The sequence below is a fragment of the Pundamilia nyererei genome, unplaced genomic scaffold (assembly GCF_000239375.1).
Source record: "Pundamilia nyererei isolate P.nyererei 1_Seehausen unplaced genomic scaffold, PunNye1.0 scaffold00089, whole genome shotgun sequence".
Classification (NCBI taxonomy): Eukaryota; Metazoa; Chordata; class Actinopteri; order Cichliformes; family Cichlidae; genus Pundamilia; species Pundamilia nyererei.
In genome coordinates, this window is record NW_005187490.1 from 459,368 (window position 1) to 478,400 (window position 19,033).

Genomic DNA, 19,033 nt, shown 5'->3' on the forward strand with positions numbered 1-19,033 from the left:
CTACTTTAAGTGATTCACATAAAAGTGCTCCAAAGGTCAGCGCTCTGTAAGCAGGTAACATGTACGTCCACAGAATTCATGTAGAATTTTACTGCTCACTTTTAAAGTCAAAGCCTGACCTTCTATTCAAAACCAAATGCTTTTAGTTTTTGGTTTTCGTCCCTCGTTGGCCCTAATCTGAGTCGTGAGTGCTCATTCGATTTAGCGCTGCAGCAACGTGTGCAGCACATTAGCTTAGGTATTCTCTCTAGTCACACCACAGTGTCTCTAAATGCAATTTAAAGTCCAATTCAATTTGCTGTCTGCTCAGCTTGACAGTAAACAGTCCCACTGAGTGTGGAAAGTGAATCTGAAGGTGAGTCAGTGGCATTTAGGATGAATTGTCATTTCTGTTTCTCCAGATCCAAGTTTGATTAACCTTCATCTTGATCTTACCACTATAATCACGTTAGCCTCAGCAATTCAAAGATGAAAACAGCTGTTTACTGTTACGTTTGTTTAAAAAAAGACAAAGAAAAAGGAAACAGGACCAAGCTGGCAGTGTGGGAGAAAGGAATGATAGCTGGTTTAGTATACTACTAAAATAAATGGCCTTTTCTCTGTCTGGAAGTAACCATCACACACGCATTAAACAAAATGATCACCTAATTTGCTCTTTAAAACTCTTTGCTAATTTGATCCTCATTATCTGAAGTAAATATGTACAGTGCTTATTTAACAATTGTATCAGACCAACTGTCATAAAAACACTGAATTAACTGAGTTCCGATTTTGATGCCCAAATTTGAGCTGGCGCACTGGACTTCTCTGAGAAATCAGAAGTTAATCAATTCAAACCTTAAAACAAATTTTTCAAATGCAAGTAAATATCTGTACACTCTGGAGTGTTTTTTGTAAAGCACTACATTTGAAAATTCATAGATAGCAACCCTAACCCTAATTGTATTTTAGCTTTAAAAATAGAATTTTGATTAGTAAGTAAGGAAGTGAACTTTATTTATATGGTGCTTTTCAAAGACATAAAAGCCACAAAGTGCTGTATAACAATAAAACACAATTAATATCAATAGAAAAGTGAGTGAAACTGAATAAAAATAACTAACAGAAGAAAGTCAAAAGGCCTGAACTTCTGCACACTGGTGCATTGATCATTACAGAAACATAAAACAATATTTTGGTTAATTTAAGAAAAAAACCTTACACTGGTCTAATAAACTTGTTTATCACTGTAGTTGTATCTGGAACAATTTATAAATGGCAGCTTTGCTGCTGTGGGACCATGTGATGTTGTCTGAGCATACATGTGGAAAGCCCACACCCACCCACAGAACAAAGCAAGAATAAATGATCATATCCAGGACACTGAGGTGGATCAGTTGTAGAGCAGAAGTGAGTCGCAAAGCAGCAGCGAAGGCTGAAGCAGCGTGATGAGAGTTATAACTGCCAGAATGAGATGTGTAGCCTCAGGAGAGTATCAACTCACATGGGCTAGCATTGAGATCAAGCTAATCTGCTGAATGCTAACAAAGGCTTTATTCCATTTTCAACAAAACAGACTGAATGAGTAACTTGGACTATCTTACTAAAAAATAAGAAAAGAGATTGTATGAACACCTTGCATAAATAATGTTAACTTAAATACATTTTAACATGCTAATGTTTATTTCACACATGCTGGCCAGGTCAACAGCAAGTAAAAGAACTCAGATGTACATCCTCACACACAGATGCATCTGTGCACCTTTGTAAGGGTTCATTTATTTAATGCTATTTCACTCCACCCCTAACTTCACTCTACCTCAGATACATTATAAGATGCAGACGTGGCAGTAAAACAAATCCTGTCAGTAATCTGTTGGACGATTTGAAACACTGAGAGGACAATCACAACGATGCACTGACAGAGCAAAACAGAGTTCAGGACAGTTTCAGCTGGGTCGTTGTAGCCGTGCCTACTAGTTATTGGTTCAGTCTATGGTTAACTTTGTCATCCAAGTTCCTCTTTCCAACTGTAACTATAACATGAAGTAGCATCACATTTGTTCAGTGCACTGGAGGTAGACAACTGATTGTATCAGTGCTCCAGATTGAGCCATTAATAAATCTTAGTTTGGGGTAAGTTTAGCAAACCTCTTGACTGATGATTTTATGAATGCAATGAGGGAAGTCTGTGCTTTTTTGCTTAGAGTGCTGAACCCTCCTACCGGACCTGGATAAGCAGTAAAAGATGGATGGATATTTTTTATCCCAGCAAACTTTGAAATGAAAGTTATTCATCTCACTCATTTAGCTAAAAGATAAAACTGACCTAATAACGTTCCTAGAAGTGTAACTCACCATCTGGTGGCCAAGTGGTAAGATGCTCTTATCTAACCTTATAACCAAGTCCTGACCCTCTCACAGCCTTTTGAATTAGTGTGACGAAGTGCAGACTGGCCAACATGTCTTCAGTCCAGGTCTACTTCAAGAAGTCAAACAAAGAGCCTGTTTTTACACATTCTCTGCCCTGGTGAAGAGTCATTTCTCAAAATATACGTCCACTGTGGCAAAATATAAAATAATAATCCATAAAAATGACACAAGGCTCATAGAAGTCTAGGGGGACTCACTGACAGGCTTAAACTTTCTATTAATCTGATGAGTCACTGTGTCAGAGAAGTCCGAGTAGAATAAAGTTTTAGCGTTAAATGTTAGATATTAGAGAAACAGATAGGAAGTAATGCAGAATGATGTGAATGAGGCAAAATGCAGCAAAATCTTTTAAGCATGTGAAGGAGCCCCTTAAAAGAGACAGAGCTTGAGATCTTTGCCATTGACCTTAGCAGTTGCTGGAACTCTGTGAATGATCTGTGAATGTTAGTTTAAAGGTCACATCTTGAAGAAAGAAACTGCAATAATGTAAAACACTAGCATGCTTAAAAGCAGCATAGCTTCACGATTTTAAAGATAAATTAAATAAACCTAAGTAAATCAGACAAATGTGGTATCTCATCAGTTAAAGACTTGCTCACAGGTCTTTACAACACAGATCCTGCAGCACTAAGTCTCTCTCTGCTTAACCCCCAGAGCATTAGACACTGCTTTGACAACAACAGTCAGCTGATAGTGAATATTTCCAATCTGATAACACAGTCCTCGTGGATGCGTGCCTTCATAACACAACAACAACAACAACAGGAGATGCAGTCCAGCTCTTGAGCTGAGGGAAATTACATCACAAAGTCTGTCGCCAGGAAATAAAACAATAACAGCAGGACAATGTCAGGCATCTAAAGTGGAACAACTGCTTTGCGACGGCAGCTTCTCCTTCAAACATCTCTCCCCTCTCTCTGTTTTCCAACTAAAAGTTTCCTCCGAGGCATCAACCTAATGAAAGGAATGTGCAACACGGACAGACACGAATATATTTAAAAAGGGGGGAAGAAGAAGACGCAGGAGAAGGAGCATATAAACAAACCCTAACTCACCTTTTTCAGCCAGGAGAAGTGTCTGTAGAAGTCAATGGGAGTCTCCATGCTCCCAGCCCATTGCTGCCCTGCCTGTTTTCTTGTGTTCTTATGGGACTATCAGCCTCTGAGTGTGTCTTATGTGCAAGTTTCACAAACTAACAGTGGACTGAGCAAACTGCTGCAGCATGTGAGTACTGTCATGCAATTGTGCGTGTGACTGCGATGTTCACAGCTGTGGAGGAGGGCTTTTTAGGATCTCTGCCTCCTCAGAGGGAAAACCCCCCCTGCTTGGTCCCCCTCCTCCTACTTCTCTCTTTCCTTCTTTAGTCCCACTGTGTTTTCCCTCTTTTTCTCTCCCTCTCCCTACTTACTCCCCTTCTTCACTTTCCAACTTATTTGTCCTTTTCCCTGGACGCTCTCTGCCTTCTCCACGCCCTCTTTTATTCCCGTTTGGTTGGAGTTGTCGGTCCCCCTCCTTTGCCCTCCTTCCTTTCCCCTTCTCCTTCTCTTTTCTTCCTTTCTTCACTTTTGAATCGTTCCCCCTCTTTTCTCTCTCTCGCTCTCTGCCGAGGTCCATCTGACAGCCAAATGGTCAAACCGAAAAAGAAGGAGGGGGGACGGTGGGAGGGTTTGCCATTTTTCTTCTTTCTCTGTCATCTGTTTGTGTCTCAGTGTTGGCCTATGTTTCCTCTCTCCCGCTCTCATATGTAGCCTCTAAAGCAGCAGCGTCTGATGTCAGATAAGTGGGCAAAGCAGCAACAGGCTGTACTGTCAGCACAAACACAAATCATGCCAGGAGGTCCGTCTCCCTCCTTTTTTTTCGTGTGCTCTTTTAATTAAGTCACAGTGCCGGGAGACGCTGGCTCACTTTCTTTGCCTCCTGTTCGTCTGTCTCTGTGTGTGATCCTCCACATGTTTAAGCCCTTTAGCTCAGGTTTCCATTTCCTGTGTATTTTACAGAGTCCACCACAACAATGTCAGCCATTTGGTCTGAACGGCAAGTTTATTTACAGCCACACAAACCCCAGTAACAAATAGCACTTTTGTGCAGGTGATTACAAGTGATTCAAGTCCTAAAATGTAAAAAAAGTTGGATGTAAACTGTAATTTCATGGAGTCATGCTTTGTATTACTGAAAATAGAGCTGTAATATGTCAAAATACTGCAAATTTTGATATGGCCACACTTTCTTCCTCCAACTTTGTCCCTAATACAATCTTTCTGCCTCTTTCACGCTCCTGTGCATGCTCAAGCAGAAGGTCTGTCTCATGCATCATTTTAACGAAGCTTATGCGCAAGTTCAATAAGGTAGATCTACAGTCACACATCTGTCTGATCCCAGGTGTTGCCGGCTAAATCTGAGCTTCAAATCTCTGCCACTTTTACAAGTTGTGAAGCTGTTTGTGACATCAGTGGTCTAGTCCAATCATCTTTCTCCCAGCCTTGTTCAGACCAATCAGCATTCACGCCGCGTACTTTAAATCTCACTGCGCATCTTTCTCCTTTGCAGTCGCCTTCATGCAATCTGCCTCCTCCCCATCACTGCCTCTTATCTTTCAGTCTCCATTCAAGTCTCCAGCTTCATCTCCACCAGCAGCCTCCGGGAGGTCCTGCTCTAATCTCTAACACCAACACGGCCATCAGAGCCTAACTGCCAAATACCTCTATCTAAATTCTGTCCTGTCCTCAGTTAGAGGGAGGGGCATGAAGAATGGTGAAAAATATAAAAATGATGAAAGGGAAACACATTATAGGTTTTTCAAATGAAGCAGAAAACTGTTAAACCCCATGAGATAAGTGAATATAATCGTTTTACAGGGTGGCATGTAGCTACAACATAGTATTGCAATATTTTGAATGGTGACAATACTGCCATTTGGATACCAAATGGCAGTATTTTATCAAATAAAGGAAAATACTCTGTGAGTACTGTGAACAAGAGAGATAATCACCATCACGCAGCACCATCCTGAGATGACATTAGCCGAGCAAACTTGCATTAAATCGGCTCACACGAAAAACCATCGAACACTGGACACATTCAGTTTGACAAAGCCAGCTCCTAATTCATCACAACTTGTGGTGACTAATTGGTTCCCTACACCCTGAGGCTGTTGAACACTCATGACCACTTTGATCACAAGCTCAGGTCACCTGATAGGAGCAAACATTCCTGCACACAGTCACAGCCTGACGACTGCAGTCACTCTCAGAAATTGTCAAAGGTCTCCATGTTTAAGTCTGTCTTCCAGACATGAAGAGAATGTCTATAGCACAGTTAACCTTGTTTATATGCAGTGAATGGTTTTTAACCTACTGTGCTTTGAGAACAAAAGGGGGACCAAAATCAGCTGAGGGTAAAACAACACCCCGATATTTCTCTTTTACTTTTTAATTCCTAATAGTTCTACCCACTCCTACCAACTGTCAGCCTGCAGGACGGGCAGAAAAGCCGTAATAAATCACACAACTATGTGTAACGTTAAATAGGGTCCTAAGCTACACAGAGTATTCTGGCATCTTCTGTCAACACATGGCTGTATTATAGACAAATCCATTTTTCAATGTAAAATACAAAAACAAAGAAAGAAATATAACAAAATAATAAACTACTGAGTGAAAACATTAAATCTGGGACCCTGCTCTGTAAAAACAAAATCCTCACCTATTTTCTTTCATTCCATCTCATTTTTAATAAACTCTTGACAGTTTCTGCTGAAAGAACTTGTATAGTTGTATTTTTATATATAAAAAATTGAAGAGTTCAGTTTTTTTTGTATATTTTCTCTTCAGCAGGTTTGGGGAAACTGAAAATGTTCATCTGCGTCACGAACACAGGAGACAACCATCTCTGGGTCAGCAGTAATGAGCAGCCGTCACCGGCTATCACAACTTCCTGCCAGAAATACACTTATGATGCTTCCTGTGTTTACATGTGCTTCACCATGAAGTATGCTCTGGAGAGAAGGCCGTGGGGTGCAGACTAATTGCAGAGCACAACTGACTCTGATCCTGTTGCTCAGGCTATAGAGATTGAAAATGTGACGTCATTCAGGGGTAAAACCGCAAAGGATTCTGGGAACTCGTGGCAAGAGGTACTAGCGCACGCAGGCTTTCAATTGAAATCAGTTACACCGCGATAAAAAGAAACACAAAAAATGGCAAGAAGCTGTTGTATTATTAACTACAATAGCCGGTCGCATGACAGCCACGGGAAGCCGAGGGGTAAAGAGATCAGTTGTTATCGGATTACATCGTTGAAGAGAAATTGTTCGCGCCATGTTCCCGAAGTAACAAAGAGCCGACGGAAGGGGGGAGAAGGTGGACAGGATGAGCTTGAGAGGAAGCAGCCAGCCTTACATTCTAGCTGCCTTGATTATCTGCCAGGCTTTTGTTCATCTGCTATTGAAATTTTCAGGCAATGTTAGCAGCTTTCCACTACAGGAACAGTCCCTCTGGAAACTGTTGACTGTGGATTATCCAGACTGAGTGAGACACTGTTCCTGTAAAGAAATGCCACACTTAACTCCTTAATCCCTGATCTACTGACTCAAATAACTTACGAGAAACTTTTTTAATGGTTTTTGTTTTGTTTAGTTAGTAACAACCTTCTACAAATACACAACTCAAAAAAGTGCTAGATTAGGATATCGCAAGAACTGAACACTGTATTAATGCATGAACTTTCCAAGTTGAAGAAAAGCATGTTTGTGTTTATTTTGGCTTCTTCTCCTTTCCTCAAAGTCATTTTCCTGTCTCCTCTACAGCTTTCAGCGCTGACACAGTGCTTTTAACTTAAAGTCACCTTGTGTGTACTTCTTCATGAGCATCTGCAGTTTAACTTGTGAAACTGGGTGTAGTAACCACCAAAGGGACTCCAGTGGATGATGTGGATGAGGAGAAATACATTTCCACAGACCTTTTTTTTTTTTTAAAGCAGTGGTCCGGAGACTCAAAGGGATGAAAACACTTGGAAGGGAGAACGGTGTAGTCTGGATCAAATACAGTTTTGGCTTTTGCTTAAAATTTTAAACTCACAAAGGGAGAGGAACAGAAAGAACAAGTAATTCTTCTACCTTGACCTCTTTAAGTATTCATTTTAAATAAAATGCTTAAAAAGAAGAAGCAGGGAACTGGAGTGATACTGCATTAATGCATTGGGAAAAAGCCTTTGGCACTGAAGATGATTAACAGCCTCCAGACAGTGTTAGATTTTAAATGGTGACCAAAAACAGCACCTTATTGTAAAACACCCACCTCGTGCTGCTGAGCCGCATGAATTAAAATAACATATTAATAAAGACAAAAGTGTCACGTACAACACTGTGCACATCACACTGAACTTGGACTGAAAAGTGGGACAGCACTGTGGAGGAAAGCAGCAGTGAATCAAAGAGAGGAAGAAACAAAGAAGGCAAGAGGGAGGAAGGGAGGGGTGGAGGGAGGCTTGGCCAGTGATTGAGTGCAACATGTGAGACATCTGCTGTTGAAACAAAGTAGGAGTTCAAAACGCTGCTTTCCAAGATCTACTTTCCATCTCAATAACTGTGGGTAAAACTTTGCACTGCTGCAGGACAAAACTCGGCAAGAGAAGAAGAAAAAAACCTCACATAAATGACAAAAGCAGGAAAGTCAAAAAACTACATTTTTCACAAAATACCAAAAGATCCGCCTGAGCTGCAAGGTTTCAAACATCAAACCGTACCACATTTGCTATAATGTATTGGAGCAGTTAGACCTACCTTACAGCAGCAGCCCTGAGCAATCCAATCCTCTCGACAGACATTTGAGTGCCTAAATAGAAACTACCTCATTTACAGACAAGCTTGCATTAAAAACTAAATGGAATGTGTCCATAAATGCAAAGTATCAGTGAGCAAGAACAGTAGCTTTACAGGGAAAAAGAATGGATGAAGGAAAAGTAAGAGGGAGAGGGGGTAAAATAGCAAAGAGTAAACAATAAACAGAGATATTGGACTGGCTGAGAGGCCACACAGGACAGAGACAGGGTGTGAGGGAGGGAAAGCTACACAGGAAGTTGATAATAATGGAGATGTAATGATGTCTCTGAGGAGAACCTAATGGAACTTGTCCAAAATCTCTCCGCTTATTTCCTCCTTTTGATGAAATCCATGAAAGGGTTAATAAAGATGAAACATGCTGAGAGGTAACCCATGATGTGAAACGTATTTTAGTGTAAACAGTAAAAAAGAAAAGGAACGCTTTCATTAATATATGTGGAGCAAAACACACCCTGATAACATGTCTCACTGATATATAACCAAACTTCAGATGATGTATCAAAGCTATAGTCAGACATCGGGAGGGTAACTTTAGCTGTATCGTCCTGTCTTTGGCACACTGTATATGTCTAGCTGTCAATGCCAAATTAGCTCAAGTATGACTTTGTAGGAAAAGCACGACAACAAGCAGGAAACCAAAAAAGGAAAAGAAGCGAGCAAGAAAGAAAGCAGGAATAGATGAAACGTGGTGTCGGACTGGGACAGAGACCAAATGAGCCCTGAGCTCATCCTCACAGAGACATGCTGAGCTTGTGCAGCAGAGAATAACTATTCTGTAGCACAGCAGCCAAATTCCTCTCCTCTTCCTCCTCTCCTGACCTTTTGGCTGACCCCTCTGACCCCAAGGCAACTGTCCCCATGCTGTGAAAACACTAGATAATGCAATACTTGCATCTGAGTTCCCTCACTGTCAAATCACTGAATATGATCATACTCAACTTCAAAGCTGAACATCTTGTTTCCGTTAGTTCTGAGACGCAGGCAGCCTCGTCTTTACTAGCATATGCTACAGCACCCTCCGCACAATATGCAGATTAAAGAAACATGCGTTGGATTTGGATTGAATCTGAATGACTTTCAAAAAGCACTAATGAAAGCAGTCTGTTTGTGATCCTGAACCAGCACTCCTGCACTAATCACTGCTGACCGAACAGATGAATCCAGCTTTTCTTTACTTATGCATTCCGATCTACTTGCTACAAAAATAAATATTCACCCTGTAAGAGAGGCTTCAACAAAAAACAAAACATCTGGTTCTTTTTGTTAACATTTTGCATGTCTGATTTCATTTTTCAGATGCTATCCTCCTCTAAAAAAAACAAACAAAAAATCGGCTGCTATTACTTTTGCATCTCCAGCCAGTCTACCCTGCTCTGAGTGCAAGTAAACATAACTTGTCTCCACAGAGACATGTACACTGAGCATACAGTGCAAATTTCTAACCCATCTGTGTAATCTCTTAGGATGGCGAGAGTCTCACTGCAAATTTAAAACGAACAGCTCAATGAACTCCCGGTTTACTGAGAGAGGCGAAACAGATCTCACAAAGCGTGTAATAGTGTGTTTTCAGCTTTGATAGCGCTCCAGCTCTACGGATGGCAGTCTGTCTGTTCATCGCTACATCCAGCCTGAAATATCACAACAGCTGTAGTACACACATTCAGGGTCCCCCTTTCAGAACGTGGGTGAATGTAACCAACAGCTCCTAATTTATTAATGAACAGCACCAGTTAGCTGTTGGATCTATGATGTTAAACAACCACCTGCTACTAACCAAAGCCGGTAGATGGTAGCACTCCAGGTGGAGAGTCATCTGTACAAACATGAGTGATTCCTCCCTGCTGTATGTAGTCTGTATCAAGTGTGCAACCGCATTCTGCACGAGTGAAAAAGTTAACCTGCAAGAAAAGAAGGCTGCTGGAGCTAGCACTGCGAGTCTGACAATGTGTGAATGCAATGAATTATGCAAAATTCCATTTAAGCAGCATTGCATGCAGTATTTGTACAGACATCTGTGAACCTTGTCCATTGACCTGCGTTTAATTTTGACTCTTTCCTGCGTTTTTGATGAGTTATTAGTCTGATTTTTTTCCCCCCTGATTCTCCTGAAGAGGAAATAAGTCACCGGGATTGTCAGGAAAGGTTAAAAAACTCACATCACTATATGCTGAAGAAAAATACAATATAACATAATGAAAATGTTATATCAGAAAGATTAAGACCACTGTTCAGCGCTTAACTGGAGTTTCTGTACACAAATAAAAATTAATTTAACAAACACCGTGTCCAATTTATGAACTAACGTCAGCCCTGGATGTGGGATTTTAAGCGACAACAAGTCAGAAGTCATTTTGCCATCACATAGCCACAGCCTAATTTAATTTCATACAGAAAATAATATCAAATGCATTAAGCTCACAGGTATTTGACCCGGTCATACTTCAGACTGAACTGTAATCCAGTTGTCGAGCTGACTTTTCAACTAGCTGATAATAATTTGGGAGAAAATGTCCAGCACTTTAAATCATTGCAAGTAAATTAAGTATCGAGTATGTGCTACACAATAATTGTTACCTCAGCACGAAAGCAAGGGAGTGTTTGCTTGCTTGTCATCTTGCTAAAATGACTTGAGTTTCTAAGTGTGAGATGTAATTCGAGTATGTCAGAAAGCCTGAGATATTGAACATGTACACAAAGACGTACTAATAAGTTCATGCCTTTGTTAGGCTCAGGTTTCCCCTGCAAACATCAGAAGAAATCACCACAAACATGTGAGTCAACGCTGAAACCCCCACAGAATATGGTTTCTTTGCACATTAAATATTCAACAAGTATTTAATAAAGGCATGAAAATTTTTATCAGTCTATTAAAAAAAACAGTCAGTTGTTGATTTTTCATGGAAGAATCTGTATACACATCCAAGACTGTTAAATAACCGCACTAATAAGTGGAAAGGCTGCATCGAGACTTGGTGCATGTAAAATGCCTTTCAGCCTCGTTCGTGCACTAACAAACATAAAGGGCCTGAAAATTCATGTAGAAGAAACAAATATCTAAAAATGCTTTACAGGAACAAGAACACAGGAATTCTCACGCTTAGAAGGCAAGAATAACAAAATGAGCTGCGCAGACTCTCCAGTCTGGAATGATGCTCATTTTCAGCTGCAGAGACTAAACACGGGGCAAACAATGGCATAAAGAGTCAAAGCCGATCCATCACACTGAAATCCTCTGATACAAACTCAAATACAGACAAAGGAAAAGTCACATTTCCATTTGATGTCACAATTTTGTGCATAAACACTGCTTGTAGAAGACGATCAACACTGAAATGACGGATAACATCAAAATGAATCACACGGTGTACTCACAGCTCCACTCTGCAGCCAGTCTACAAGAGCCTGTGCGGTCTCTGCAGGCAGCTGTGCTCGGAGGCTGTTTCGCTCCTCCTGGCTGGGTCGAAGCTCCAAGGAAAGTTTGAGGTCCTCAGCTAACTGAAGGACCTGCAGCGGTCCAGCACTGACGGGGGAACCCAGGTCATACATGCTGTTAGAGAACTCCATCGCTGCTGCTTTTGAACCTGGTGTGTGAGTGATGGAGGAGGAGAGGATTAGAGGACATTAATATTACTAAGGAAGTCAAACTTTAATCAGAGCCATACATCTTTCTAATACATGGCCTCCAAACCGTCCATGTGTCACCTGGATCATTTCCCTGCACTGTATGGCCCACGCTAACAAACATCTGGATGCACTTAAGCAATCGTGGCTCTAAAACAACAGCCACACATTGCAGAGGCTTCAGACAGCAAACAGAGCCCAAAATTAACAAAAGAGCACGCAACAGAAACAACCTGCGTCCATTTATCATGAAGAGGCTGAGTTTAAGCTACACATCTGTGGGCTTACTTTATTTGAAATAAAATAAGCAGAGAGAAATCGCTGACATTTCAGCTGAAATGCTGAGAATTCTTAAAGTGAATTATTTTATCTGCACTATAAGGAAAAAAAATGAGAAAAATTTGGAATGAAAATAGTTTTTGGGTTTTTTTGATTTGTCACGGTCTTTGGATTTTATAGAGAGTTTGAAAGGTTTAGCTTCCTGTGTTGAGTTAATCTGATATCCTTCATTGTGTCTGTTCCCTGTGCTTCCTGTGTTGCCCTGTCCACGGTCTCATGTCTCACTTGTAGCCGATTCCTGTTTTATTTTGGAGACAGTGTTTTTAATGTGTCTCCTGTTGCTTTTTTTTTTGTTAAAGTTGTGCTTCTGGGCTATAATTTGTTCTCTATTGTCATTTATAACTATACCCTGGAGATATGGCTGCTATAATCAGTGTTGAGAAGGTTACAAAATGTATTCCACTACAGATTACAGATACATGCCCCAAAACGTATTTTGTAACGTATTCCATTACATTACTCAATGAGAGTAACGCATTCTGAATACTTTGGATTACTTAATATATTATCGTGCTAAAACATGAACACAGCGTACAGTCGAGTCTTAATAGCTTACTTACAGCTGGACTCGTCAGGCACTCTTCACTTCAGGCTGCAGTGGTTATTATTATGTTTACATGCTTACACTCTACCTATTGCCTTCATATTGAATAATTTTTTTGAATAAGAATTTTTAAAAATATTTCGTCACGTCATTATGCGGGCCGCGAAATTGAGACACAGGCATTAGAGCCTTTTCATGCGTGGTTTGTTTGGGTTTCCACCAGCGTGGAATTACCAAACATAGAGAGGGCATAGTCTAACATATGAAACAGGAAAAATAGCCGTGTAATCCATTTATTTCAACAAAGTAACTGGATACCACCTTTTTAAACGGTAACTGTAACGGAATACAGTTACTCATATTTTGTATTTTAAATACGTAACGGCGGTACATGTATTCTATTACTCCCCAACACTGGCTATAATAATACACTTCTTACAAATCTTTTATTAACACTTTGAAACAAATTTAAGAATAATTTTACTTTGGAAAAGCACATTGAAAGTAGAGCTGGGCGATAGAACGATAACGATATGTATCGCGATATAACTTTTTCTCGATAGAAAAATTAAACTATCGCGATAGACCTCGCCGCTCTTGTCCTCTAAAAAAAAAAAGAAAAAGAAAAGTACAGCCAATCCAAATTACGTAGCGCAGAGCCGAACCAATCACAGCCGCAGCGTCACGTCACGTGACTTGTTACGTACAGCACAAGTGCCAAGCCGCACATGTGTATTTGTTTGGGAAGCAGCTAGCCACCGTACTGCCCGGGTAATGGAGGAAATGAGTGTGCCGACTAGAAAAATCAACCGAGCGTGACACCGAAAAGAAAACAGATGATGGTTCCAATGCCGGAGAGATTGTCGAACGGAAGAGCCATAGAAGTTCCGTAGTGTGAAGGTATTTCGGCTATTTCAAGTCTGACAAAAAACAGAGTAGCTGCACTGTAAATTGTGCCGAAAGCAAGTCTGGAAATACAATAAACTGGTGCATGCGCTACGTCCACATGTACCCGGGTATTTTTGAAAACGCAGATTTTTCTATGCGTTTGCACCTTTCGTCCACACGTAAACTGCGTTTTTGGTCACTGAAAACGAAGATTTTTGAAAACTCCGTTTTTGCATTTACGTGTGGACCAGAAAAACGGAGAAAACGCAGCGTCAAAGGTGTGCGCATTTTTTGACGTCACACTGTGCGCCACGTTATTGTTTCAGTGAAATGAATTTCTACAATAATGTTACTGTTAATTCTACTGTCTGCAGTCCCTCAACACATACAACTCGGTTCTGCTTCTATGCCCCAGCTTTGTTTACTTTTTCCCACCGAGGCTTCTAGACTTCTGATTGGCCAACATTTCTGCACGGTTAGGAATCTAGCGCCACCTGCTGCTTTGGCATGTTCATAGCAGCGTTTTCCTTCATTTCTCCCTTTATGTGTGGACGGGATTATTTTTTAAAACGAAAACGGAAAATCTCCGTTTTCAAAAATACCTGTGTACGTGTGGACGTAGCCTCAGTCTCTGACTGGAAGCACTAATTCGTCATTCGGCTTTTGTCAGACTAAAGTAACTGTTAAAACTGTTTGAAAAGCTAAGCTATACAACAAGGAGAGATTGAGAATTTCCTGTTAGTTCTCAGTTTATTTGATATTGACAAAAGTTAGTCAGTTTTGTCTGTTCTTCTGTAAAACAAACTAAGATTTATTTTTAGAATTAATATTTTGTTTCTAAGTGGAATTGACAATTTAGTCTGTTTCGTTTGTTCTATTTTGAAACTTAAACGCTTTAGCGGCTGCCTTTTGTGTAGTTTGCAATATTTGCCTTTATTTATCTGAAAAAGTCTCATGTTCCTTAAGTACATCTACCCTGTTGAACTTATTATGGGAAATAAATATTTAAATAAAAACAAGCTGCTGATTATTTCACATTTTACTTGTGAGCAACGGCACATTTAAATCTTACAAATATAGTTATTTGGCTTATATCGTGATAGATATCGTTATCGCCTGAAATGAAAAAAACATATCGTGATATGAAAAAATCTTATATCGCCCAGCTCTAATTGAAAGCTGAAATAAAATCGCCAGTTTGGAAGCTGGTGTTTCATATATGATGTGAAAACTTTCCTTTTTGCTAAAGCATATAGTTAGGGCTGGACCAGGTGACCCTGAATCCTCCCTTAGTTATGCTGCAATAGACGTAGGCTGCAGGGGGATTCCCATGATGCATTGAGTTTTTCCTTTCCAGTCAGCTTTCTCACTCACTATGTATTAACAGACCTCTCTGCATTGAATCATATCTGTTATTAACCTCTGTCTCTCTTCCACAGCATGTCTTTTATCCTGTCTTCCTTCTCTCACCCCAACCGGTCGCAGCAGATGGCCCTGCCCCTCCCTGAGCCTGGTTCTGCCGGAGGTTTCTTCCTGTGAAAAAGGGAGTTTTTCCTTCCCACTGTCGCCAAAGTGCTTGCTCATAGGGGGTCATATGATTGTTGGGTTTTTCTCTGTATATATGAAGCGCCTTGAGGCGACTTTTGTTGTGATTTGGCGCTATATAAATAAAACTGAATTGAATTGAATTGAATGTCAGGTAAGCAAAGCATGCAAATTGTGATGCAATGGCAAGTTCAAGTTGCCCGCTACTTAGTACACCGTCAAGGCCTTGTATTAGTAAATGTGTATGTAACTGATTACAACTGTAAAGCATTTTAATTTCAGAGGTAGTCCTAATAATTTATTTCTGCACCACTCTGTGACCCGTCTGCGTCTGATAACATCTACATCCCAGGACTGGCAGCATATAGACAACTTATTAAAAGGTAGCTGTGATAAAGGTTTGCAGCTGCTCCTCTGCCTGCAAACAGATCAAAAACAACACCGACACCAAAATCGTTAACCAGCAGAGTGCTTTCACAAGTATTACCGCAAGAAGCTTTTCGACCCCAAAAGCACAGAAAAAGCTGTCTTGATCATGGAATGCAATATGACCGACATATCTAAATTCCTGATAAGTGGCTCTAATTTCCACGTTAGCGACTGGCTGATGCTATCGCTAATGGCATTTTTTATGTCTTTCTATTTGTGGTCAGTGAGAGCCGGAACAAAGGCCTGGGTGAGATCAGCACATTGATGGCAAATAGTAACAACAATTACAACAATGATAGCAGTAAAGCCTCTTTTCTCCACTTGTCTGTGTGAAAATAAGTCGCAGGGCAACTGTGAGAATACAACTGCAATTTTATTTCATCTGCTGATTATTTTCTCAATTGATGAACTGCCTCGACTAACAAAACTGGGAATAACTGACAGTGTTATTTTTAAAAATTACTTGATTGATTGAAGTTCCCACAGATATCCAGCAAATGAGAAAATTACAAAAAATGATTAACTCACTATCAAAACAGTTTCATCAGTCACCACAAGTGATAGTAAAGTAACTACTAATAGTTTACCATTTACCAAAATTTTACTTTCATTAGTGACCAAAACATTTCTGATTCTGACGGATTCACAGGAAATCCTCCGCATCAGTCGTTCTCTGCCTCACCCTGTGACTGAACTGATGTGTTTTCCCACATCATGCTGCTCGATCACATTAAACATTTACCCCACTGTCAGTCTAATCTTTTCTGTCCAAGGCTGAGCTGCCTGCAACAAACTTTGTTATACTGTACAAACACAGAAAACGAGGCAGTCTCACAATTACAAGCCTGCCATTTATTAACCTGCTGTGTTCAGAAATTTTACACTGTTACATGGGGTTAATATCTCAAAATGTTATCTTATTAACTCAACCTTTTGAGAAAATAACTCAAAATTGAGAAATTAGCTTGAAATTTGGGGTTAGCAAGTCAAAAGTTTAAGATAATAGGCCAAATTTTTAACTTATGGATCACAAAAAAAGGTATGAGCTGAACTCAAAGCAAACCCAAACACTGAACTATATCATTTTTAGCTCTAGTAAGTTATATTTTACGGATGAAGAATGGTAAACAATCTGCACTCATGTAGCCCTTTGGACCTTTGACCTTATAGGTTACATAATGTGCTTGACAATATGTTTGCTTGTCATAAGTTGAAGCTTTATCAATATTGTACATAATCATTTCCTGCAGCTCTACTGTAAAAAAATAAATACAAATGCATTGTCACACATACACCTATGACTGGGGATGGATATTGACAAGATTTTATTGATACAGTTGCCACAAACGACTCAGCTCTCATGTCTGCTTCCTTACTGGGTTCTGATCAATTTTGGGTGCATGGAAAACCCAGTATTGACAAATGAATCGACAAGCCTTAAGGTATATGAATCAGATGGATTAGACAAGGGCAGCGACTCTGGCTGCAAAAACACAGACTTCCAGCTGTATAGACGGATAAGGGAAAACCACCCTCAGGTTTCCTTGATATGTCACCTCGGTAAATACTCCAAAAATACTTTTCACTTTGTAAATTATGTTCCCCATCAATGTTCAGAACGAGGATAAAGCATTGCATGCTTCAGAGCAGGCCTATTTTCTGCCTGACAAGCCACTAATGCATGAGCATGCTGACTCCTGGTTTCAGATAGCAATGAACAAGAAGCTCAGGCCAAGGCTTTAAAATACAGGCCATGGACAGTGCTACCTGACAGCCTCCTAGTAGACACGCCTATCGTATCAATTTAAAAAGTCTTTATCGTATTGTTCTTAAGTTATAGCATTTCTAAGATTTTCAGAGATTTTCAGAAAATTTGACCTCTGACCTTGTGGTCGAGGTCACTGAGACTCATCCAAGATGTTTAGCAGATACGCCTACGATATCATTTTGAAACTCCTGCGTTGCTTCATTCCCGAGTTATCACTTTCACAAACTTGGGTGCCCACCTCACCCACCCGGCAATACCTCATCAGCCTTTTACGGCCGAAAGGTAAAAATGAACCAGAGTGGGTGACATCATAGTGGTTCGGTCCATCTTTAACATACAGTCTATGAGTAGCAACAAATATACCACTTACGTTCTGGACGCTTCTGGTGCCGGCAAACACATTTTTTTTATTATGTTGCTGTGGCTGATGCACAAAGTTTCCACTTTAGTTCTCAGTAACAATCACTAATTGCCCAAATTACAACAGCAGTACGGAGCAGTGTTACAGCATTAATGCAGACCAGATGATGCTTATTTGTAGCACACGGTGCTGGAGAAGCCAACCTGTGTGCAGATACTGGTTCATGACATGCTGAGACTTCCACTCACCTCTAAACACTAACTCAAAGTTTACACCTGTTGCTTTCTAGCCTTTACCTGCAATGATGTCGTCCATCTGCTCCAGTGCCGCCTCGAGCATGTGACTGGCCTCTGTTTCCATGGTGATGGCAGGTAGCATCAGATCTCAGGTGTTCTGATGTTCTACAGAAGAATTAAAAAAAATAAGTTAAGTAGCAACTTGCTGTACAACGTACTCGAGACTTTGACAGAAAAAAATATATATTTGTGGATTTCTGGAGTAGCGAGTGGTTCCCCAAACCAAAACATAGAGACCAGTGCTGCACCACTCCTTGAGACAGGGAGGGTTTTACTTACCCAAAGGTTATGCATATTCATATGGAGATACAAAAGAAGACTAAATCTGATTATTTTTGTGCTAAGAAAACAAATCTTTATTTTTTTTAAAAACTGGTCTGCTTGAAAGTAGTTATAGCTGTTCCCATGATTTTTCTTACATTTCACCAGTTGAAAATGGATGGATTTTAGTATTTGGCAACTAATATGAAAATAACAAAGTTTTACAGTTTAGAGTAAAAGATCAATCATATATATTTAATCTATATAATATTCTGGATATTTAAAATTGAGCTGTTGTATATATTAGAGCTATTCCTTATATTTTATAATGTTGTAATATATTGAATTCCTTAATCTGTAACTGTTCTTATTGTCTTGGAGCAACTGTAACCACATAATTTCCTTACGGATTAAATATTCTGATAATCTCTCGGATGGCCTGGGAACGCCTTGGTGTTTCCCCGGATAAACTCGGCTTCTCTGCTTAGGCTGCTGCCCCCACAACCCCGCCCCGGATAAGCAGAAGAAGATGGATGGATGGTGGATTCTGATTCTAATATTACTAATAATAACCATAAATTCTGCCAGTATTGGTCAACAGGGCCAATAACAACAACAACAATAGGCCGATATATTGGTGCACTGCTAGTAAAAGCTTAATTGCATCAATGGGTTTTTTGGGGTTAACAATTTTTGGGGTTAACATTTTTACAGCTCCAGGTGATAAAAA

The 19,033-nt window shown here is 40.1% G+C and overlaps 1 protein-coding gene across 10 annotated transcripts in view; it reads right to left on the minus strand.

Annotated features, from left to right (window-relative positions):
• Nucleotides 1–19,033, minus strand: part of ppfibp2b (PPFIA binding protein 2b) — a 95,105-nt gene that overhangs the window by 48,669 nt on the left and 27,403 nt on the right. For 9 of the 10 annotated variants that reach the window (XM_013912417.1, XM_013912415.1, XM_013912412.1 and 6 more), the window contains exons 2-3: nt 18,043–18,147; nt 11,624–11,832 (exon numbers count right to left, since the gene is read on the minus strand). In XM_013912417.1, the coding sequence (XP_013767871.1) occupies nt 11,624–11,832; nt 18,043–18,124 (291 nt within the window). In that variant the 5' untranslated portion in view covers nt 18,125–18,147. Of the gene's footprint in view, nt 1–3,467; nt 3,943–11,623; nt 11,833–18,042; nt 18,148–19,033 lie in introns of those variants that run through there. The other variant, XM_013912416.1, reaches the window with a different exon arrangement.